The sequence below is a fragment of the Haliotis asinina genome, chromosome 2, assembly GCF_037392515.1.
Source record: "Haliotis asinina isolate JCU_RB_2024 chromosome 2, JCU_Hal_asi_v2, whole genome shotgun sequence".
Taxonomy (NCBI): Eukaryota; Metazoa; Mollusca; class Gastropoda; order Lepetellida; family Haliotidae; genus Haliotis; species Haliotis asinina.
In genome coordinates this window covers 29,467,094-29,493,291 of record NC_090281.1, presented here as the reverse complement: position 1 = coordinate 29,493,291, position 26,198 = coordinate 29,467,094, and the positions used below count along the sequence as shown (strand labels likewise).

General features: G+C 39.6%; 2 protein-coding genes across 3 annotated transcripts; both read left to right on the top strand.

The window, feature by feature from the left end:
- The first annotated feature begins 771 nt into the window (after positions 1-771).
- Positions 772-5,452, top strand: LOC137272444 (leucine-rich repeat and immunoglobulin-like domain-containing nogo receptor-interacting protein 1-B). The gene is made up of 2 exons (XM_067804823.1): positions 772-807; positions 4,607-5,452. Exons 1-2 carry the CDS (start codon positions 805-807, stop codon positions 5,423-5,425), a joined length of 822 nt encoding a protein of 273 aa, XP_067660924.1. The 5' UTR covers positions 772-804; the 3' UTR covers positions 5,426-5,452.
- Positions 5,453-12,556: 7,104 nt separating this feature from the next.
- On the top strand, positions 12,557-26,198 carry LOC137273558 (uncharacterized). Of its 2 annotated transcripts, none has more exons than XM_067806299.1 (7): positions 12,557-12,650; positions 16,069-16,481; positions 19,127-19,304; positions 20,652-20,737; positions 21,224-21,310; positions 22,523-22,744; positions 23,415-26,198. In XM_067806299.1, exons 2-7 carry the CDS (start codon positions 16,083-16,085, stop codon positions 23,457-23,459), a joined length of 1,017 nt encoding a protein of 338 aa, XP_067662400.1. In that variant the 5' UTR covers positions 12,557-12,650; positions 16,069-16,082; the 3' UTR covers positions 23,460-26,198. The 2 variants fall into 2 exon arrangements, with proteins under 2 accessions (XP_067662400.1, XP_067662401.1); XM_067806300.1 differs by having other exon boundaries at positions 12,557-12,641; positions 23,415-24,003.

Below are 26,198 nucleotides of genomic sequence, written 5' to 3'. Positions count from 1 at the left end.
TCATGTAAAGGTTTTCACTGCTCTCTGTTGCTGATTAGTATAAACAAATAATGGAACCTTGTTAATCCGGACATTTCCAAACGTAAACTGGAATGGCCGAATGTTGGATTCGAATCTAGAATAAGCGGTTCCTGACACATTGTTTTGTAAAGTTTCCTCGAAATTGCACCCTCTCCAGTTCTCCTTATTGTAGAAGTAAAACACACAAGTTGAGAATTTGACAGGAGAAGGAAGCAGTAAGGGAAGTTATGTTTCTCAAAATAAAGAAGTTGGCATCCATAAATTCTCACCATTTACTTTATTTTAGGGGCGGTGGGGTAGCCTAGTGATAAAGCGTTGGCTCGTCACGCCGAAGACCCGGGTTCGATTCCCCACATGGGTACAATGTGTGAAGCCCAGTTTCTGGTGTCCCCCTCCGTCATATGGCTGGGATATTGCCAAAAGTGGCGTATAACTAAAATTCACTCACTCACTTTATTTTAGTTTAACAGTTAACTGTTGAAACATTTCAAACTACATCTAAACCAGTAAGGAGTCATCAGATTGGAGATGTCTTTATAACATGGCCCAAATGGTATTTGACGATGGTGTTTAAACATGTTTTGTTACTGTCATTACTCGAACAGGCCTAAACATGTTTGACAGGCTCTGATTGGTCGGCCGAAGCCACGCCTTCCTCTAAAACCAACCCGCCCATCTGCGCGTGTACCTGATAAATATGCGCGTTGATGAATCAAGGCTCTACCAACACACTCCTCTGTGCGTGAGCGACTAACAGCCTCGTTGACATCACGAACCTTGAGCATGGTAAGAATATGTATACTTCTTTTTTTCTTCAGAGGATAAAATGTATTTATAATATTCTCAAATGCAAAACCTAAAAACGAATAATTTCGTAAAAGTCAGTTGTTGGTATTTACGTCAAACGGCAAGAATTGATCTACAATGTATTTGTATTTTATATTCATAAACGACATGAGGAATTCTGAAATGCATATGGTTACAGTTAGTTGTGAGAAAACATTTATTTGTACTGCCATGATTCTCTTTTCCGCTGCGGTATTGTATAAACGCTGTCGGCCCGGGAGAGCTACTTTTTTAATTAGCGTAGTTCCGGGAAAGCTACTTTCTCCAACGCAAGATTGTACCGCCAAAGCTACTTAACTGAATGAACACTGTGATCAGTTAACCCTGAAAATTACCGATTAATAGAAAAACGACCTCTGTGATTTTCTGTTTTTTAATACGATTTGTTTCCTATTAGAATCACAGAGTAGTGTGTGATGTTTACAATTTTGATGAAAACTACATCCGCCTCCAACTCACATCTACTCATGTTTGTCAGTTTCGTATCTCTCATTATATATAATTATCTGATGGGGCTATACCTTCAGTCATCATGGCAAACGCACAAGTAATAGTAACGTTCGTTGACACAGTGCGCGGAGGACAACATTTATTTTTTGATGGATACAAGTTCAGGTGTCGCAGAAGTAAGGCAGAAAAGAAATACTGGAGATGCACTGTTGCTGGATGTCCTGCTCGTTTGACCACAAGGTAGTACATTTTGTTTTACATTGATACGTTATTGCTACGCAAATTAAGGGGTAAACTAAAAATGTTTGAAATATTAAACGATGTTAGATAGATAGAACAAAGTATATATATATAGAGAGAGAGGTTAATATGTTAAGTGTACTCCCGAGCGTAAGCGAGGATGTACTTTTGGATATCAACTCATGAATATTCCTTTTGCATACAGAGACAGCAGACTTCATGCCGTTGAAGAAGGAGAACACACACATCCTGCTGTACCATTCAAAATGGAGGTTGCTCAGTTCAAATCGAGACTCACTGATAGATCCAAGGAAGAGTGTACCCCTTACCAACGATCTACGACGATGAGGTTTCACTTCTCCGGCGCTACCACGACAGATTTCCAGACGGATTGCTGCCACTGATTCCATGTTTCAACTCTGTGAAGACAATCATGTGTAGACAGAGACACAGGACTGTTCCCAGACTGCCTGCTTCCAGACCTGAGATTCATCTTGAGGACAAGTGGGCTGAGACAGAAGCTGGCAAGAGATTCCTTCATCGGATCAGCAACGACATCCCCCTCTTCACCACAGACAAGAACATGAAGATCCTGTGTGACGCAGATACAATATATTGTGACGGAACATTCTTTGCTGCACCTCGTCTCTTCGACCATATATATACAATTCAAGCCCAGTTCCAAGGACACACGTTTCCCCTAGTGTATGGACTACTCCCAGATAGGAAGGAGACAACTTACTCTGCTGTGTTCGAGTACCTTCATCAGTTGGCTGAGACCCTGAACTTGCATTTCAGTCCTCCTGTTGTTCAGCTGGATTTTGAGTTGGCAGCCCATAATGCAGTAAGATCGGCTTTCCCCCCAACAACCCATCTTCGGGGTGCTTTTCTCATTATTGTCAGTGCCTTTGGAGGAGAGTCAAGAAAGAGAACCTCGTCAACGACTACAAGGAGGACGATGATGTGCGGAGGATAGTACGTCGAGCTGCTGCTCTTCCCCTGTGCCTCCTTGACAAAGTAGATAATATTTGGTTAGAACGTATTGCTGACAGCCCCGATGACCTCAAAGTGCGATCATTCCTGGATTATGTGACTGCTTCGTGGGTGGAGGGTAACCAGTTTTCCCCATTGGTGTGGAACCATTTCGGGGACGAAGGACAAATAACCACCTAGAAGGGTTCCATCACAAACTTAATCAGCAAGCCAGAAAGAGTCACCCCAATAATTTTGAAGTCGTTGGAGTTTTCAAAAGGGAGCAGTCAGTGATCGAAGTGTCCTGTGCCCGACTAACAACCTACCCTAGTGCTCCACAGAGGAAACGCCGCTACCGGCAGGAAGACAGTCGTCTTAGATCCTGACTCAAGATCTACGGAACCAGGACATAGATGATATGGAATATGTTGACTGTGTATCTGAACTGTTAAAACTGGAGTGATGTGAGGATTACAATGATGAAATGGCAGTAACTACTTACAGGAATTTTTTTGGTGTAAACTTACATTTTACATGTATATACATTTATTTCATTTACATTGTTTGTAATATATGGCAAGCAAAACCGAACAAATTAAATATGGTGAATACGGTAACTTAGTTTTTTATTGCCTTGATTCCCGGTAAAGCTACATCTCCGTAATCACATACCGTGACGCACCCCATCCTCTATGACCGGTAAAGCTACCCCTACTTTCCTCTTTATAATTAAGAAAGTAGTTTTCCCGGCCCATAACCGTATAAACGGCCTCGGCAGCACTGACAGGGAAAGGCACATTGGTCATAGCTAATAAAGTATCACAATTAATTCTGTTTCACGAAGGGCGGAGTAGTTTTGTAAATCCGCTGAAATATGGCTATAACTGTTCGGCAGCCAGTATGTTTCACATGTCACAACCGTCCGGTATAATACATCATTCAGTAAAATAATTATTTTATTTTTTTCACACTTATAACAACAGTTATATTCATAACGATTTGGTGACTTTGTATCGCTCAGAGTAAAAGAAATGTTGAGATTGTAATGACTTTTCAGGACTTTGTCAATGAATTTTTCTTGTCATTGGGTACATTGCAGACGTGTATGGTGGAGTGGGTGAAACGGACCTGAATGCCACGAAGACTATTTCGGTTAGTCGGAAACGTGAATGAACGTGCGCGTCCGTGCGTTCGAGTGTAGGGGATGTTCGTATATTAGTCTATAGTGGATACCCCATTCCTACACATAACTGACCACATCGTGTTCAAATGTTGAGCGGACCCGTGAAGATTCGTATCTTCAGCAACCCATGCCTGTCGTAAGCGGCAACTAAAGGAACGGATGGTCAGGCTCGCTGACTTGGTTGACACAATGCCATCGTATCCCATTTGAATAGATCGATGTTGATCACTGGATCGTCTGGTCCACAGTCGATAAAAAAAAGAGCACCGTCATAGCTGAACTATAGCCTAGTGGGGGGTAAACGGCAAGATAGAAATACTTCCGAGGGCCAGGCAGAACAACAACGTATGTTATAAATGGGACTACACTTTCTCAGTAAACCGCGGGAGCTTAGTGGGCTTAATCGCTGTCTTAGTGTGCTGGCGACTTGAAGTATACTCAAAAAGTACCATAATCTGTACTTTACTAAGTGTAATCCCAAATATGTGGCGCAATGATCCACGGACTCAATGATCTACTTGTCCATTGGTCAACTTACCCAGTGATCTACTGACCTAACGACCTACTTACCAATGGTCAACCGAAGCAATGATCTACTTACCCAATGGTCTTCTCACTCATTCATCTACTCACGTAATGATACGCTGTAGCAATTACCTACTGACTTAATGATCTAGTGACGGAACAGTCTTGTGAAGTAATAACCTACTGACGAAATGACGTACTAATATAATGACGACTGTGTGCATAAAACGTGACACCATCATCAAATTGAACCTCCCGACTACTGCTATGTCGTTAATCTGTTGTATTCGCCGCGCACTTGCTTTCATTGATAGCGTCGGGATTCGCTAACCCATTAACCCCTAAGAATGTCCAATTTATTTTTCCCAGGCTCTTCGTCTTCTACTGCTGTTACTGATTGTGAGTCTGTGTTCAGCCCAGTGCCCGACCGGATGTTCCTGTATAGGCCGCACCAGCATCACCTGCACCGGCCTCACCTTCCTTCCCACTCTCGCCTTCCCCGATGTCACAACTCTCCGTCTCAACAACATCAACAGCAATATACCCCCGAACGCCTTCGCAGCAATGCCCAGGTTGCAGTCCATCTCAATCACCAATGGCAATATCAGTTCCATTGCCAGATGTGCCTTCAGCGGAATTCCCGCGAAGACAATTTCAATCTCCAGAGTTCGCATCGGTAACATCGCATCTGGTGCCTTCCAAAACCTACAAAATGTTGCCAGAACAATTTCAATCACATACGGGCAGATTGGTTTGATCTCATCCCACGCTTTCTACAGACTGTCAAACCTCGCGGCCCTCAACCTTCAACGCAACAACATCACCATCGTCCAAGGGTACGCCTTCAGCAGGATATCTAGCAGCAAGACCTTCAATTTCTACTACAACAACGTCACCAACCTCAACGACTACGCTTTCGCCTCACTGAATACAACGTCCTTCTCCTCAACCTCCAACATCTTCCAAGGATCCATCATGAACGTGGGCTGCAAGGCGCTGGAAGGTCTGAAGGCTGTATCTTATGTCACCCTCAGGTGTGACTGTGACATGGTGCCTCTCATCCAAAGCTCGATCCCCCTCGGCTTCGTCCACTGCTTCAGCCAGTCACAACTGCATGACGTCATTTCCGGTAGCGGGTACAACTGCACAGTGCCATCTATTCCAGAGCCAAATTCTTGTACAGCTTGAGCGAACTTTGAATCTACAATGTAAATAAAGTTGACTTTTTAACCAAACAGATTCGGAAACAGTTTGGCTTTTCATTCGGTTTGTCCAAATAAAAATAACTGCCGAACACTGAATTCAAAATATAGTTCGTCATTTTGTTTAGGGAACTTATGCCATGAGTGAGTGAATTGTGTTTCATGTCGATTTTAATAAGAATACGGTGGTAAGAACAAGCAAATAGCTTCAAACAATTGCTACCATTTGGGGAATCGAACCCGAGTCATCGGCGTGTTGAATGAACGCTTTAACCTAATTCTTACATGTGCCAGAAACAAGGGGTGCAGCCTGAACAAATACAAGATTTCAGGTACATTTATTACTTTGTGTCTATCACATCGTTATCATAATTCCATTTTTGAACTGCCAGGCAGAAGGCAGTACTAATTTATATTGTCCGATAGCATTTTAAGATGTGCAAGAAACTACCGGTTTAACAAAAGAAAAACAGGATGCACCTATTTCCTCTGATTGGTTGAAAAGTGAAAGGTTGAACCCGAGGCATTGTTGAATGAACGCTTTAGCCTAATGACTTCCTCTCCTCCCCAGAGGCGACTGGGATTCTTACATGTGTCTGAAACAAGGGGAGCAGCCTCAACAAACACAAGATTTCAGGTACTTTTGTCATTTTGTGTCTATCACATCGGTATCCTAATTCCAGTTTTGAACTGCCAGGCAGAGGACAGTACTAAGATTAGAGGTACGTTTATATTGTCCGATGGTATTTCAAGAAACTACCGCTTGAACAAAATAAAAGCAGAATGCACTTTCTCCCCCCTGATTGGTTATTGATTGAATTAGTCAATTGTTTGAATAGCGAGAGCACTTTCGTGACTGTTTTGCAAACAGGCATGGTATTTCAGGTGCGCTATCATTTGGTGTGGGAAAAAGCCTGACTGCGACGGTCTCCAATAGACTGAGAGTCGGGATATCCCTAGCTCCTCACACGGTTCACAAACTCTTTTAAATCCCCGTAGTCCTTGTTTCTCCAACTTATCAACCATTTTTGTGTAAACTATCTTTTAAAACAATATACCAATAGCTTCGATGCGTTATAATAAATATCCATCGGGTACACGGTAAAGCGAGTGCGTTCACATCACGTGGCCGTTACCTGACTGATTTTCACGAAAAGCTCGTGCATTCCACCCACTGCTGAGAGCACATGGTTAGTCCGACAATCACAGTCAAACATCAAGCTTTTTTAAAACTAAAACTCAGTTATAGATAAACCACCATCCCGAGGATATAATTTATCAACCGCTTTAGATATAGTCTGCCAGAAAAATCAACAACAACATCTACCCGACACGTGGTATAACGAGTTTGTTCGGCCCTGGGGATTTTCCTTCTCATTTGCCACCAAAACCGAGGAGAAGTGAACCGTCATGAATGTATACAGGAAATATGCATTATTTTCAATTTGTGCCAATGTTTTGTGTACATGTACGGAGCAGAACAACATAGATAGAACGGCCTGCAAGTGATTGAACAGTCTGAGTTAGCTGGGGTACAACTGGCAGCCAACACCTTGTCTTTGACTGCGCAATGCATGAGCTCTTCTCGCGCTACCCGTGTCCTGTACGTGCGCTGCTCACAGTATCCGCCGTCAGAAGAATATGTGGTTCATACTGACAAACAATCTCATTCGTCACAGCGATTCTTCGTTGCCTTGTGAACAAACCAAACTGAAAAGCAAAGAGCTGCAGGTTCGAAACCAGGTGTCACCACAATATATTGGAAGTTTCCAGTTATGTGATATTTTACGATCAGTATTTTATAGTGGTGGCAAGACAAAGTTACTTCGAAACCTTGGTTCAGAGTGAGTGAGTGAGTGAGTTTAGTTTTACGCCGCACTCAGCAATATTACAGCTATATGGCGGCGGTCTGTAAATAATCGAGTCTGGACCAGACAATCCAGTGATCAACAACATGAGCATCGATCTGCGCAATTGGGAACCGATGACACGCGTCAACCAAGTCAGCGAGCTTGACCACCCGATCCCGTTAGTCGCCTCTTACGACAAACTGAGTCGCCTGTTATGGCAAGCATGGGTTGCTGAAGGCCTATTCTACCCCGGGACCTTCACGGGTCCCTTGGTTTAGAAATTATCAGTGCCAAGTTACATTCCAGGGAATGGAATACACATCCCGGGCATTCGCAATAGACATCTCTGACTTATAGTGTAACCATATGATACGATCTTGTAAAGCCTGTCTGAGACGACCGTTATACGCGAGCCAGGTTGAGTTTAAACCCCTTGATTGTGATGTTGACATATATAGGCATTATTTACATGTCGACTTTCACGGCTGCAGACAATTCCCCAAAGAACGTGTCACCTGTCTTCTGGGTTCAAAGTTCACAGGCATGCGCACATAGTTTTACGGATGTATATATTCCACACCAACTATCCAAGTGTCATATTGTCTCTTTCAAGAGGAAATAATTTCACCGAGAAAATATGCGTGTACCCCTTAACCCAAAAATCTGCATCCGCCCGTGGGTTAGGTATCATTCAGTTGGGTTCATGAATCACATTCTGAGTATATGATTTCAGCTGAGAGAATGGTCTCAAATGTGCTTTGAAATTTTGAAATCACTGCTATGAAATATTTAATCAGTTCTTGGTGTCTGTTGGCAGATCGGTGACTCGGCGATGGGTGTTGTTGCGTCACTAGTCTTGGGTTCGAATCCTAGGTTGTGAACCTTTCAGCAAAGTTGTAAACTCACCCTATCACATAGTTCTGAATGAGTGAGTTTGGTGTTAGGTGATGGGGTAGCCTAGCGGCTAAAGCGGTCGGTAGTCACACCGACGACCAGGGTTCGATTCCCCACATTTGTACAATGAGTGAAGCCCATTTCTGGCGCACCCCGTCATGGTACTGCTGAAATAATGCTCAAACCGGTGTAAAACTAAACTCACTCACTCATTCACTGAATATTATTAGATCATGGAGTGCACCTGGTCTAAGACGTATGTCACTGTATTTAGTGAAACTGCCCGTGGAGATCCAGGTTAGAACTGATCTTCAGCAACCCTGACCTGTAGAAAGAGGCAACTAACGGGATCGTGTCGTCAGACTCGCTGATTGTGTTGACACGTGTCATCATGTCCCAGTTGTGTGAGTCAGTGCTCATGATGCTGATCACTGGTTTGTCCGTTTCAGACTCGATCATTCACGGACCGCCGCCATATAGTTGAAATACATGACAGACAAACATAAAATCGGGGAAAACTGTGATTGGACACACACACACACACACACACACACACACACTCATACATTCACTCGCATCGCCCAACCGATCGGCTAATTTAATTGCTTTCTTCCCCTGTCTGTGTTTAGAGAAATCTTACAGGAAGGTGACAAGTGAAACTTCACAAGAGTGTATTTTAGACCGATCGACATAACTTTAGATCACACACACCTCTGCCCACACCTAAAGTTTTGTTTTAGGTCGTGTTAAATCAAACAATGGAACCTATTTAATCCGAAACCCCAGACGTTAACTAATAATTGTTAGATTCGAATTCAGAAATAGCAGATCCTGGGAGGACAAACGGGCACAACTGTAGGTAACGTTATTCCGAAAATGCACCTCCCGCTATTTTTTTCTAATCTTTGAACAGTATCCTGAAGTCAAACACATGAAGCTGAGACGTTATCTGGTAAAGGAGTATAAATGTTGTGTTTCTCATAATATTGAAGTTGACATCAATAAATTCTCAACATTTACTATATTTTAGTTTAGCAGTTAAATGTAAAAACATTTACTAGCTAAATCTAACCCAGTAGCAGGTAACCTGATTGGAGATTTTTTTTCACAAGATGGCCCATGTGCCCTACATGGTATTTGATGATCACAAGTATGTATGTTTTGCTACCGCCATGTCATGTCTAACATGATTGACAGACTGTGACTGGTTGGTCGAAGCCACGTCTTCCGGTTAGTGAACGTAATTATAGATATTTATGTAGGATGTAATATTTGTTAAATATAGTTATATTATAAATATCATGCATGTCTAGGTTACATTATTACAGTGTGATGTGAAGATATGAAAGTGTTTTATGAATAGTATAAGTCTAAATCAAATAATGTGTGTTTATAGGCAATATTTTCATGTTTATTGTACCAAGATTATAATCACAAGTTCACTAGTAACAATTGAACTTTTTTATGAGATTCAGGTGACACACAAGCATGTGTACCTACACAACAGCCATGTTTTATATCTATTGCTGGTAAATGTAATGTGTGTACCACTTGAGATGTAATATAATTTCATAAGTGTTTATTGCATATATTTCTGTGCATATCTCAGTACATATAACTGTTGGATACATGTATATTATGTAGGTTTATTTTATACAGTCTATTACTTAGTGGTGTTATGTTATTTATAGATGGGACATGCTGTGAGAATCGTGTAGGGTAGAATCCACACCATCACCTAGGTACCATATATTTATGTCATGTTATTATTGCTAATATGTGTGGAAATGTATGTATTTTTTGTCTGATTATAATTGTAATGCTTTGATACAGCAATGTTTTTGTGAACCACATGTGTTTATTATTAACGATGTCTATCTGGAGTTTATGCAGTTCGGGTAATTTGTATTATTATATTGTAATTGTGTAATCCACTGTATTAGTACAGGTGTGTTATAATTGTTTTACAGGGTGGAAATCGAAAGCCAAAGATTGTTTCAATAAATTGTGGATGCAAGTCAACACTCACACTCCAGCAGGCGTCGGTCATCTTGAAGCACCACCCCTTATCCTGCTACAGACGGACTGGGCAAATTGGTCTATAGCTAATTAAGTATCACAATTAATTCTGTTTCATTAATTTAACGAAGGGCGGAGTAATTTTGTAAATACGCTAAAATATGGCTATAGCTGTTCGTCAGCCAGTATGTGTCACGTCACAACCGTCCGGTATAATAAATCATTCAGTAAAATAATTATTTTATTTTTTTTTACGTTTATGTCTCGGGGTAGAACAGACCTTCAGCAGCTCATGCTTGCCACGACAGGTGACTGTGTTTGTCGTCAGAGGCGACTAACGTGATCGGCTTGTCATATTCGCTGACTTGGTTGACATATGTCATCGGTTCCCAATTGCGTAGATCGATGCTCATGTTGTTGATCCCTGGATTGCCTGTCCAGACTCGATTATTTACATACCGCCGCTATATAGCTGGAATATTGCTGAGTGCGGCGTAAAACTAAACTCACTCACATGCGCTGTTGTTCATTTACGACATTATTACAAGAGTACCCCGTTGATACTGTCTTCAAACATGTCCTGGGAGCAAACTATTTATCAAAAAATCGCAGTTTGTGCACGTGCCACATCTTGGTATTTGACGACCCTGCGTCACGTCAGATCGTGAGTACTATCGCTGGACGACAATAACCATTTGCCTCATGGACTAGTATGAAACACTATTGGTTACAGTCCCGAAGCGCCTAAAGAGCTAATGGGCCATCAAACGCCCTTTGCTGACAGTTGAAAGGGGTGATCACCAACAAACACATTTGACTTGGTGATTACCATGGGATCTGAGGACTGGACGAAGAATACATACTGGCTTGGTGAAAGCCGATTCTTTCTTCACTGGTGGACGCTTTAAAAGAGTTTGGAGTCAACGACATACAACATTGGCAGCAAAGCCACATTCAACCAACTGTTGCCTTTGGAGATGGTTCCGTCATGGTGTGGGGGTGTGTCTCTGATGACTATAAACGTGACAACACATGGGAATTTGACACATGATCTGTGTATCCAAGAAGTGTTGGAACAAGACCTGTATTCATGGATGAAAACAGTGGGCCACACCGTTATATCTCGTGCAGTGACAGTTTTCATGCAGAATAATGCAGTGACTCACCTTCCGTGGCCCATCCCAACCCCTGCCACACCCTTGTGGCAGTGCCATGCATCCAGACCTGAAACCCTAGGGTACACTAGCCCGGGAAACGGAAACTCTCCTTTCAGTGTTTTCTGAAGACATTACAACTTTATCGACATGGACACCTCTGATGTCAGTCGAAATATAAAACTTCTTAAAAATATCCACTGTGCCTAACCTTTTTCCAAGAGTATATATTTTGAAATCATTCCATATACTTTATGTCTCTGTGTCTCTATCGAATCGGAACCCCAGCATCCTGTCAGGATTCTACACACACCTGAAACTGTTTGTATATCACACATACATTTGTGTGATTTATTAGTACAGTTATCTTTCACAATAATTGTCATATTGTAAATGTTTTGTTTAATTCTGCTCATCTTAAGTATCTATATATCCTCCTTGTTCCTATGGAGTGTTTACTACTGCTAGCGATGGAACGACACGGCCCAGCGACACCAGAAGCTACAAACCCATCATACAAACAATCTTACCTGTGAAAAAAGAACAGTAAATAAACTACGTTAACAACTGTGTCTGTGTACGCGTGCGATACCAGAAGGATACCACAGTAATTCGTGAACAGATTCTTTCAAGACGTTCTCCTCCATTTGCGTGCTAAACAACAGTGACTCATTCGGGATACAGTGGTGAATTGTATTACTTTGTGGTCTGACTCTTGTGTAATAATGATTTGTTGGATCCATAAGTGTGATCTGGTTTTTAGTCACATTATAAACACGACAAACCTTCCAGAACATTCGATGTTAATGGTTGTAAACATATTCATATTTTATGGCAACTTCAAGCATTCTAGTTGTGGTTTTATTCTTTACGAAGCACTTGCGAGGTTTTTTTGCCATCTAGTTGTGTTTAGAAATACATAGATATATAAAACACATAGGGCCATGTTCCGACTTACGATCTTAATGTCACAAAGTACTCCAAAACAGTAACAAACTAAAGAATTACGCCCCTTTGTAAAGCTCTTTCCCAGCGCGTGGAAGCTTCGTTTTCCCAAAGGACTGGGCTCCTTGTCTGAACATAAAGGTTTAGCGTGAAGCGCAACTTAACCGTGGAACCAGTGTTCAAAGATGGTGTGGTGATATTGAGCTTTGCATTGAGCTATCGGTGTGAGGAGTTTGTATGGGGAATCACCATAACTTCAAGGAATACACCCAGATAGAATATCTTCCGAAAGCGAAATGAGGAAGGTGAAGAATCCTTTGCCTTGATTACGTACATCCAGGTGTGTGAAGTAGGTATACTTTCCTTCTGGTTTATTCATCTGGCGTTGTCAAGGAGATTTGATAGTTTTCTGCCACCCATTACGCAATACCGCCAATCGCCGAGACTGGACAGGGAAGCTTGTTGTGGTGATAATTATGGTGATGAGACACTGGAAACAACAGCTGTGATTCATCACAGACTCTACATATTTCTTATGATGTTATTTTCATATTGCTAACATGTAGGTATTTCTGCTACGAATGAAACATAGCGAAAACACACATAACTATCTATGTTCATGGTGTCAGTCATAGGATTGTCTGGTCCAGACTCGATTTGTTTACGCCATATAACTTGATTACAGTTGAGAGCGACCCTGATAACAAACTGACACACCCCCTCCATACAAAGAATTTGCACACACTCACACAGTCAAAAACACTGATACACAGAGAAATATATTGCTTATAATTAGATTAGTCATTGGATTGTTTGGTTCTGACTAGATTTCCAGCAGACAGCCATCCTGTAGCAGGATTATTGCTAAGTGTGAGGTTAAACGACAAAGGGAAAGAGTTCCTCTCCTCATATTTTTCTTCCGCAGACTTAACAGAAGTAACAGATAGTGGTTCAACCATGTATATATATGATACTTAATTTGGGGGATTTTAGATATTCTTGTGAGTTCTCTAGTAATTGTTTGTTTGTTTGTTTTAAACATATTTTATTCACAGAGGAAAATTGTTCCTAGAGCATATTGTAGATGGAAAAAGGATTCTTTTGAATGTTTAAGTCTTGGAGTTAGAATGAATATATTTCGAGAATGACGTAGATTATACTTAGATTTAGAACCAACATTCAAAGGAAGGAGTTCTTTTAGATATGAAGGAGTCATTTTATGTTGAATTTTATACATCAAACATAGACTTTCTTTTCTGTGACAAACTTGTAATGTTTCCCATCCAGTTTCAAAGTAAAGAACTTCCCGAGATGTATATATTGGTAGACCAGTAACTATTCTTGCTGCTTGTAACTGAATCTGTTCTAGTTTATTTATTTGTTCGAGAGTACACCTGTCCCAGACTTCACATGCATATTCAAGATGACTTTTCAGTAGGTGAAGTGAGTTTTCTGAGAAATAAACATGTTTTCAGACCCTGACAATTTCCAAGGAGTGTTCCATCACCATGTGTTTCAAGCACTAAAACAGTTGTTCCAAAATCATTTGTGTGCGATTGTGAGAAAATGTGATTGATTGATTGGTTGTTTGGTCACTTATTTCAACTAATCAGAACATGACTAGTTATGGCCCCTGTCATGTGTTTTTTAACTTACTGCACGTTATCTCCAATGAGGACAGATTTTGACAGTTACCGTTATAGATAGGGAAACCAAATGTGGTGTGTGTTTTCAGGACATGAATGTTATGGTGGAATTATAAAACAGGAACAAATTTAGGGTCAGAGCACTGGTAGGGAAAAGAGATGACCTTGTCTTCATGTTATAGTTATATTGCTCTGTTCTTGTATGTGAATTTTCACCAAATTATGCAGGTTGAATTTTTCAATAATTTTAGGACATTTTAGCAGTCATGACTAACATGAAGTTGAGAATATTACATATATTTTATATGAGTTCTTCTGTGAAAGAAAAAGAATATGAAACAGGTTGATATTCAGTGTTTATGTGCATTATGTACACAATATTTGAAACAAAGAGGAGAAAGATAACTTATATGAATGAAGATGTAAAAGTCAGGTCTCAAAGATTTGTTTATTTGTCAGGCTTGCTGACAACGTTGACATATGTAATCATATCCCGACTAGGTAGAGTGATGCTCATAATGTTGATCACTGGATTGTCTTATTCAGACTCGATTATTTACAGACTGCCACCACATAGTTAGAATATTGCTGAATGTGGCATTAAACATACAACAGAAAACTACATGTATTAAGTAAGGCATCAGTGCATGATAATAAGAAAAGATAAAAAGATTTATGTCAAAAAGTTCAGACTGGTAATTCAAATTAGGAATCGCTGAAATGTTAAACAAACACCATTGTTTCCATTTATGAATTACTATGTCAATTTATATCCTTTTTCTTTGTTAATATGTTTAGATTTCCTGTTTTTCCTTCAGTTTTAAGTGAACAATGTCATGATTCAGTCATTTTCTCATCTGATTTCCAACAAGCACTAGTGGCTGACTTCCTATACTTCCAGTCTGGCCGCACTTCCAATGTGTACATGTCAGTCTGCGATTGTTCGGCCAATATTGATATCCTTCTGAGAGGACCTGACAAACTCAAAGTTCACCATGCTGTGAATGGGTGTCAACTGACCAGTTTGTCTATCTACACATGTTGTGAAGGCCTCAGATCATGTAGATATTTTCAATGTAAAAGTCACATGTTCTACAGTCCGTTTGATTTCATTTGAAACCAATCGATTGCTCACTAACACAAAATCTAATTATTCCAGCAAAATCAGATTTTGAAGTCTCACAAAATCAAGAGACCAACACTGATGATTTGTCTCACAATTTTGACCACCCGAACAAAATAGTTGTGTAACAAATGATCGTAATTTTGTTGTCACTTATTGGTATTTTTTATTAGGGTGTGTTGTGATGTTTTTTATAAGTGTGTGCCATGAAATTTCATGAGAAAATAGGGATAAATGACAACAAAACAATGGTCATTTGTTTAACTCTTTTTTTTATTAGGGTGGTCAAAATTATGAGACAAAGCATCAGAGTTGGTCTGTAAATTTCATGTGAGTGTGCAAAATTTTTGCATTAGTGAGCAATTCAAAGGTTTCAACTGAAATCAAATGGACTGTAAATTCACTGAATGGAATATTCAATGGAAATGGCCATACGTTACAGTCCAGTGCTTTTTTTCTGTCATGCAAGCCCATTTGTACAAAATTAATTATGTTGCTTATTTAAAATATCAACAAGTAATCCATTAGGGATAGTGGAAAAATTATCAAGGCAGGTGATTTAACGTGTACCATTGTACTGAAGAACTTTAACAATTTAAAAGTTATTTCCACCCTTGGGTGGGGCGGTGGGGTAGCCTAGTGGTTGAAGTGGTCGCTCTTCATGTCGGGTTCGATTCCCCACATGGGTACAATGTGTGAAGCTCATTTTCTGGTGTCCTCTGCCATGATATTACTGGAATATTGCTAAAAGCGGCATAAAACTAAACTCACTCACTCTCTCAGTCACTCCACCCCTGGGTTAGACTTCTTGCATTGGCAAAATGTTTTTATCCCTTTTCTCATGTCACTCTTCAAGATATTGCTGGAACAGTAAACTCACTCACTCACTCACTCAAACACTCACTCACTCACTCACTCACTCACTCACTCACTCACTCACTCACTCACTCACTCTTGTGCTGCTTAACCTTTCCATAATTATTCATTCTGTGCTTCAGGGGCATTTCCCAAAATGGCAAGCTCTGGGGGAGGAAAAAAGGGAGGCAAACCTATTCTGGTTCAACGCCCCCTGAGGGCATACAAGCGGCAACAAGCGCTGGTCACAGATGAGGAACTGGCAAGGAAACTTCAGCAGGAAGAGGAACAGAGATCGACACAGTTTCACAATGATGAGCTGCTGGCTCAACAACTTGCCCAGGAGATAAATGGACAGGAAAATGGAGTCCTCAGTGATAGTGAATGTGCAGAACAATTGCAGAAAGAGTTTAATCGTTATCGGGGAATGACGGAAGTGGACTCGCTCTTGGCCAGGCAGCTTCAGAGGCAGGAAGAGGAGACAGCCAATGCCCGGAGACACATGCAGCAACAACAACGGCTGGGATTTCAGCACCTCAGGGGAGACATCCCAGAGGTTTGTCTGTTCGTTTTTTCTTTCATTCATTTGTTATCCCCCCGGCTTATAATGCGGGGGGATATAGTCGACGCCTTGTCTGTCTGTCTGTCCGTCCATCCATCCCTGCGATTTTGCTATTTGCAGAGTTTTTGCATTTTTAGTTTTTCTGTTTTTCCATGGAACATTTTGGTGTTAGTCTAATGGTGGGAGGGGCTTAATTTCCGGAGCAGAACTCAAAAAAATGTTCAATATTTTTCTGCAAAACTTGATAGATATGTGTGGCAGACCCCAAAGATTGCGATTTAGAAATTTTTGTGATTTATTATTTTCTCTGTTTCCATGGAAATGTTTCGGACCGTCTCAAAATGGTGGTATGGGCTTCGTTTGTGGAGCAGAACTCAAAAATTGTTTAATATATTTCTGCAAAACTTTTTACATACATCAGTCAGAACCTGAAGTGGTGCCTTTTGCTACTTACACTTTTTTTGGGTATATTATTTTCTAGGTTTCAGTGGAAATGTTTCGGACTTAGTCTCAAAATGGAGGGTTGGGCTTCGTTTCCGGAGCAGAGCTCAAAAACAGTTCAATATTTTTCTGCAAAACATTTTGCATACATCAGTCAGAACCTAAAGTGGTGCCTTTTGTTATTTACAGGTGTTTTTGGTATATTTTTCATGGAAACGATTCTGACTTAGTCTTGAGATGGAGGGACGGGCTTCGTTTCCAGAGCACAACTGGAAAACTATTTAATATCTTACAGGAAAACTTGGCAGGTTTTTTACGCAGACCACAAAGTGGTGCCTTTTTCAATTTACAATGTTTTGGCTTTTTTATTTTTCCAGTTTCCATTGAAACAGTTCTGACATAGTCTCAAAATGGAGGGATAGGCTTCGTTTCCAGAGCACAACTCAAATACTATTTCTTACCTTTTAACAGATCTTGGCAGATACATGAGACAGATCTTGAAGTGGTGCCTTTTGCTGTTTACAGATATATGGCATTTATGTTTTTTATGACTTCCATGGAAACGATTCAAACTTTATCTAAGAAAACATTAAGTAACTGCCAGCTGATTCCTTTCAAATATTTGGGGGCTGGGGGGATATGTCATCTTCTGATGACTCTTGTTTGTTTGTTCGTTCAATCGATCATTCGTTTGTTTGTTAGTTCGTTCATTTATTCATTCTTTTGGTGCCTTGACCAAGAGGTAGGGCTAGCTATTGGTAGAGATAATTGTGATCGATACTCGTTAACTAAATATCTATTGATTATCAATAAATATTGGAAACATAGCTTTAAACAAAAATGTAAAAAATATCTGAAATAAGTAAATATATTTTTTAGAGAGTGAGTTTTTGTGTTGAGAAGCAGATTATGGATAAAGTCACAAAGTTGTATATTATATGAGAAAAATATAACTTTTTTCTGTCAAAAAAATTAAAGTACAATAGTATCAATAGCACAAATTTCATATTGATAATCATGTATAAATTCTGCTTTTGATGATATTTCTGATTATCAATAATTTTATCCAGCCTACCATGAAGTGGTTATGTCAGATTTTCAAAGTCTGGATTAAAATTTTAAATTATTTTAAGAAGTGTACCTCTTACAGCAAATTTTATGCACACACTCATCTACATGGCTATATTTTATATATTTTCATGTGGGAAAGTTTACACTATTTTCTAGGTCAAAGATAGATAACTCAAATACAAAAAGAGTCAAGTTACATAATTCAGTGCTGGATTTCAAACTGAGCATTTTCTGACCTTTCATTCTGTTTTTGTCGTGAAAGAAGTGTACACATGCTACTTTTTTCTGAAACTTAGGGAATGATGTTGCATTTATTGTAACATTTTAAAAAAATATCTTTACCTGTACTTGAATACTCTTTAATCCCGATGTAATCTCACAAAACAAGAAAAGGTGGTTTCTTTATCCATGATAAAATGGCAATCTCCTCTGACACTGCTTTTCCATGTATAACCTCACAAAATGATAAAATGACAGTTCTCTGTTGTCAATACATAATCTCACAATATAACGTCACAAAATAATAACATGGTAGTCCCAGTAATACTATAGGCAATGCATAGAGACTTCCACAAACATTATGTAGTTGATAATACTTGTCACTTTACTAAATTAATTAACGTAAACTATGGTTATGAGTGCGAGAGTTAAGTTTTACATGACTTCTTGAAACATTGCAGCAAAGGACACCAGAAATGGACGTCACACGTGGAAAACCAAACTCGGGTCTTCAGCGAGATGAGTGATCACTTCAACCACTAGGCTAACCCACTGCACCTACAGTTATGACAAACACAAACTGATTACTAATTTTAGTTATGATGTCTCTATACAGCATTTAGAAGTTGTTATATATGGCCAAGATGTTTTATGGATAAATCTTCTTTTAATTCTTTGACACACAGTGTTTCGGGGTCACCTGATGAAGGGTCTAAAATGACCCCAAAACATTGTGTGTCAAAGAGGATTTACCCATAAAGATCTTGGTATTTAGTTTGTTTTATGCATTTAGACTAAAATACACGAAAATAATAAAATGGACAAAATCCCAGTATCATCAGTCGTTTCATTATGAAGATGTTTGTTGTAAACATTGTTTACAAAACCAGTTAAAACTTTTCTTACAGGTGGGCCAGTCTGACTCCGATGTTGATCCTGAAGGGACAGGCCTCCAACCTCATGTGGTCGGTCATCCAGAAAGAGTGACTGTGATACAGAGACGGGGACCAAGGAACTTCATACAGTTCACCTCAGGGCATCCGTTCAGGAGGCAAAGACTCCCGATCCGACACCAACAGACTGCCGGTAACGTACACAGAGAATTTTGTGGGATGCATAAAAGTTTTCTTTGTGTTTATGTTATGTGTTTATAGAATTTAGTTTTACACCACTTTTAGCAATATTCCAGCAATATTACTGCAAGAGATACCAGATACGGGTTTCACACATTGTACCTATATTTGGATTCAGTCCCAGTTCTTCAGTATAACAGACGAATGCTTTAACCACAAGTCTACCCCAACATTTTTCACACTAAAACGTACAGGCATATGCACATGAAAGGTTGGAATGCTTAACATGTCACCTTAGTCAGAAATCACACAGAAACTGCAAGGTAAACTTCTGTATTTTGTGTCACCAGTTTCATGCAGTTCCAAGAGACAAGATTATCAGAGTACTTGTGGTGAATGATTATCAGTTGTAGTGGAATTATATACATTTTTCATGTAATCCACAGTTCTAAGGGGTTTTGCCCAGGTTTTTTCTAATGTTTTTTTATAACTACTTATAGATGTACTTATGAATTATAGAGGTACCGGTGCAGTCCATTTAACCATTAAGGTGACAAGGGTATATATAGCAATAAACTGTGAAGCGTGTCAATCTACTCTACTGGAACAGGTTCTATGTGCTATTTATCGGTTGACGATTTCCATACACAACCCAACACAGAACTCAGATTTGATTTTTATTGTGTTTGACAATACAAAAAATGCCAAAAGTGTCATTTCTGTCCTAGCCGAGGTTTTGTCTGAATATTTTATGGATAATAGGCTTGTGCTAACACAGAGGGGAATGAAATAACATTAAGTTAAGTCAAAATGGGGTACTAATAAGAAAAACAAACAAAACTTAGTAATTTGACTGCTTAGTGGTAGTTTATCTGCTATTTGCTACATGTAAGTCTCGTGAATCTGCTACTTGCCATCAGTATCACTGATATCACTGTCATCAATATCAGTTTTCAAACCTGTTCCCACTTCGCTCCCCCTTCTCCTTCCACAGACACATCTTCCTTGCACCTCATTGTAATGTTGGTTCGACTGTAATACTGCCAGCCAATAAAATGCTCACATATAGGCAAGTCACTGGACACTGTAATTAAACTATAGAAGAGTTACAATAGATATAGCTTTATGCTGTTGAGCACATGTTTGTTATTGAAGATTCATCAAATTTAATGGTCAGGTTAGTTCATTCAAGTGTGTTTTAACTAAAACAGCAAAATTCTGATTGATTGAAAATATGTTTTTTGCAAATAATTATTTTTATTCATAATCTTTTGGTAGATTTTCGATTATTTCCCATCACTGGAACACCACTAATTGCTGGCATAATTCTGGTAACCATAGTAAGCTATGTTGCTTGCAGCCCAGCTCCCAGATGGAGAGTTTGACCCCGAGACAGTGCTTTTGACCATTGGAGGCGGCATGAATGACGACTTTATCAACATCATGGTGAGTGATAATTTGCATTACTGACATCAGTGACTAATTTAATGTTGTGCTTCACTTTTTTGTTTGATGACATTTGTCCAAAATAATTAGGTGGTTGAACTATTATTTACTTGAATGTGGAATATATATATTTGTATTTTAAAAAAGTACATGTTTTGGCTCGTTTGTATGGGACAAGCAGGTGCTCATTCTATTCAGTTGCAGTGTGAGGCGACAAACGAGATCGGTTGGTGAGGGTCGTGGACTAGTCATCTTATCCCAAATACACAGATGCTTATGATGTCAATCACCAGATTATCTGATCCAGATTTGATTATTATCAGACTGGTGTCATATAGCTAAACTATTGCTGAGTTCGCATTCAGCAACAAACAAGCATAGTCATTGACTTCCATGCTAGTCAAAAGTTAGGCTACAAATTTGTGCTGAGTGTACAGGATACAGTTTTAACCAAATTCTTATCTTGCCATTCTGCATGTGTTGCAGCAAGATCCAATGCTGTTGGTGATGGCGATGAGCCGGGCAGCAGACTTCACGGGCAACGAGCAGAACGTGGATGTCAGTGACTATGATGTGAGCAAATCTTTCTCGGAAAAAACTTTGACCAAGTTTCATGCAAACCAATCCCTCAGCAGGGCTGTGATGTAGTCTAGTGGTTAAGTGTTTGCTTGTCATACTGAAGACCCAGGTTCGATTCCCCACATGTGTATATAGGGCCAAAAAAATCAACCTGAAACATTTCCTGTAAGTTTACATTTTTGACTAATAAAAACATTATGATTTTATTTTTTGAGTGGGGAAAATAATTCTTTATTTTTTTTCTTATTCTTGAAAAGATAGTTCCATTTCTCTGTAAAACAAGAAATAAGGTCTGGTCTGGCCTTATCAAGTCAGTCTCTGCAGAGTGTTGATCATAGCTGTTTGAGGGTGGAATAACTGTATTAGTGGTTTTGGTCTACAGTGCAAATCATGGAATCACTAAGGAGACAAGCATTATATGTTTTCTGATTTGTGTTTCTTTTGAGTGTTCAGTGCTATAAACTTTTATCTGGAATTAGAAAGTTGCTTTTGCCCAGGCATCGAATAATCAATAAAACCTTCAAATTTGAAAACCTTGTAATATCAGCATGTTGAAATTTGATGACATCAAAATACATCAGATTATGTCACATACCTCCTTGAAATGCTTATGATAATGAGATTTTTTTAGGTAACCACTGAAATTAATATTAATGAGGAGGTGAAATTATTTTTTGACAATGCATGTTTAACTGGAACTCTAATTGCAATTGTCTATTTTTAAGGCCTGCATCGATTCACTATGACCTTGATTTGATTCAATTTTTGAGATTGGAATTGCAATTCAATCATTTTAACGATTCTTCATACAAGTAAAACATCAGATTTCATTTAATTCTCATAGCTTATTAAAGGAAACATACCACACTGAAAACTTCATCCAAGATTTGACTGGGAAATCAGGAATATTGATGATGTAGCGTGAACTCCATCATCAACTTCCAATCATTTTAGCACTCGAGAATCTGCTCGAGGTGGAGCCAAAATTATGTTCTTTCTACTGGGAAATAATTTGAACAGATATTCAAATATTGTTTCAAAATAGTGATTATGGTTGTCTAAAATTGAAGCCCTGCCATTTATTTGGTAGGCAAGGCATGAATCAAAATACTTACTTTTGTGGTTTCTTGTACAAATTATATTTTAGAAACCAAACCTTTGAATACTGAATGGTTGGCTCTACTTGCTTGTACTGATTGTATTCAGGGGCTGTGGGAGTTGGCGGAGAGGCTAGGGGAGGTACAGCGAAGGGGAGTAAGCGAGGAGGAGATCAGGAATCTGCCCACCCACTCATTCCAAGCTGGTGCTACAGCAGCCCAGAACACAGACTGCCAGGTGTGTCTGACTGCCTTCCAGCCGGGGGAGACACTCCGCACTCTACCATGTCTACACGAGTATCATAGCGAGTGCATTGATGAGTGGCTGAAGGTAGGTGGATGAACGTATGCTTGCAACTTCAGCTCCCCACCCAGTGTGACAGATAGGTCATCCCTTTGATAGAACAGTCTCTCCAAAGCAGCAGTTTATGTCAGAATGCATAGGATCTTGAAATAACATTTATGTTGTCCTCGATATCTTCAGTTTCATTAAAGTGGTAACTTTAACACACATGTGACAGAAACATCTTGCCATTGAGTACAACAATATCTCCCAAGCAGGAATTAATTTCACTCATACAAATCTATAGGATATTAACAATATATTAACTGCTGTCATGAATATTTCAAATTACATGAAACTGATTTTTCCCAACATTTGCTTCTAACATTCTGTCCAAGTATAAGCCAAGATGAGTCTCACCGTGTTCCAGGGCCCACATTCACAAAGCAATCTTAGCGTGACAATGATAGTAACTTCCATTCTCCAATATAAGCTTAAGATAGTCGCAGCGCTAAGATCGCTTTGTGCAAGTGGAGCCAGGTTTGTAAATAATTAGTTTTGGATCAGACAAACCAGTGATCAATAGCGTGAGCATTGATCAATGCTGTTGCAAAGTAATGACATGTGTCAGCCAAGTCAGTAAGACTGACCACTCGATCCTGTTAGTTGTCTCTGACCGAGGAGTCATTTACATAATGAGTGAAATTTGTTGTTGCAGAGGAACGCCACATGCCCGATCTGTCGTCAAGATGTGAGAGAGTGAAAGAGCATCCTCAGTGGTCTAGAGTGGTCATGAGAGGTCATCACAATACACAGACAATACTTACTAGGGCAGCAGACGTCTGATGATAAATGTTGGCTGAAATGTATTTGTGTTTATGTTGACAGATTTTAGATAGGGAATCTCACAAGGTGTCCTTTGGTATAAAATATTTGGACACTAGTTGATATATTTTATTTCAAATGACACTATTGTGAACTTGTCCAAAATCATTTTCCATTTGTCCAAAATCATTTTCCGTTTGTAAATGGTAATAATCAGAATCTTTAATGTAAAACTTGCAGCTCTAAGTGATGTCACTTGATTGTGCTGTCATGGTTACCAGTGATATCACAATGGTCTTCAAATCATTATGATACAACTTAATTCCAGTAAAGCAAACTCTCCAAGGAGATATCACATGATATCAATTAGTTGATCAAGTATCTCCAATACTGGCTTTCATTGAAGATATCAGATAAAATAGCATCAGAATGCCAGATTGGGTTAACAGAGAACTCCAACTCAGGATCAGGCATGAAATCGTGAGCTACGAGGGGAAGTCAATAAGTTCATAGAAGTGGGTGCTGATATATCCTTGGTGATGTTGTCATTGGTGTCATTATTGAGTTGATTCATCTGTGACTCTGTATACTGATACCCAACCTTCCTCGAGCATTTACTTGAGAGTTAGAGCCTTTAAAAGACGATTACCCTGCACAAATCGTGGAAACCTCCAAAACTGAGTTTCGTGCAGTTATCAAGTTTCTCACTAAAGAAGGTGTGAATGCAACCGAAATCCACAAACGCATGATCAATGTGTATGGCGAGGAAGCCCCTCAATATTCCACTGTGGCAAAATGGTCAGCTGAGTTTAAGCGAGGTCGCAGCTCCTTGGAAGATGACCCACGGTCAGGAAGACCTTCTGAAGCCATTACAGAAGATACAATTGCCCGGATCCAACGCTTAATTATGTCCGATCGGAGAATAAAGGTGGACGAGATGGCTTCAGAGTGTGGCATTTCACATGGAAGTGTTTGCACAGTGATCCATGAACACCTGCACATGTCCAAGGTATCCGCAAGATGGGTCCGTCGTAACCTAAATGCACATGATCGTCACCAGAGAGTTGAATCCAGTCGTGAGCTGTTGGACATCTACAACGCTGATCCTGATAACTTTCATGCTCGTCTGGTTACTGGGGATGAAACCTGGATTCATCACTGGGATCCCGAAACCAAACAAGAATCCATGCAGTGGAAGCACAAGCATTCTCCTGCACCCAAGAAGTTCAAAACACAACCTTCTGCTGGCAAGATCATGGCAACCGTTTTCTGGGATTCAAAGGGTGTGATTCTCATAGACTATAAACCACCTAAAACTACGATCACAGGGGCTTACTATGCTGACTTGTTGAAAAGATTGAGAGCGGCCATCAAAGAGAAGAGGCGTGGGAAGTTGACAGCTGGAGTCATGCTTCTCCACGACAATGCACCAGTCCACAAGAGCCGTGTTGCACAAGCTTCCCTTCAACAATGTGGCTTCGAACAACTAAACCATCCCCCATACAGTCCAGATCTGGCCCCCAGCGACTACTATCTGTTTCGCAATTTGAAATCTCACTTGCGTGGAACAAGATTTGCCAATGATGATGACCTCAAGGCAACAACAGAGGCGTGGCTGAGGGACCAATCTGAAGACTTCTATTTCAAGGGCATAGACAGTCTCAAAGACAAATGGGCAAAATGCATCGAGGTTCAGGGAGACTATATTGAAAAATAAAACCAATATCACAACCATTGTGTTCTGTTTTATATCGAGTTCTATGAACATATTGACTTCCCCTCGTATGTAACCCACGCAGCCACCGTGGCTACCAGTGGTAGTCGGACAACTGGTGATCTTGATCAGATATATTATAAGCTGTGGCATCAGAAATGATTTGTTAACAAACATGTAAATGCATCAAGCTGATAGATTTCCAGGTAAGCTAAACCTGAGTTTATGCTGAAACAATTAATATGAAAGTGAGACATATTTTCTGTATAGCGAGAATAATTGTCTTTGTTAACATATGTTTAATACTTTGAGTTAATAGATTAATTATTAACTGATATTCCCAAGGACTGGAAATATAATTCATCCTGGTCTGTCTAGACATTGATACTTAATCTCGAGGGATGCTGCTAGTTTCAGTCCATGATGTTTAGTGCACTTGATTATTTTGTTTATTGATATTTGAAATCTCGGACGACCAGAGAAACTAACTTCTTGCCACTTCATCGTGTTCATAAACCATTGTTTTAGAAGATTGTAGGTGTACTTCAGTAGGTGCAAAAAGATCAATGACGAGAAATATTTTTGAAAAACATTGACAGTCCAGTTGACTATATGATATAAGCATGTATTGTACTGCTGAAGTAATTGATTGGATGATGAATATATCTTACACTTGGTCAAAGTCAAAGATATTTATTATACGTAAGGTCTCCGGCCCATATACAAGTAATACAGGTATATTGTCAGCACATGTTACAGACTTCGCAAAAGAAATTACAGTTCAGATAAGATATTGCTTCTAAGGATAACAGCATGTTTTACATAGAAGGCAAGGTTACATATTACATTTTCATTTTTGAAGGATAGAATGGAAACAAAGGCAGTGGAAGGATATTTTAATAGGTAGTTATTTGGGGTATATTTTTTCCTTACATCGACATAATACGGGCATATAAAAACAAA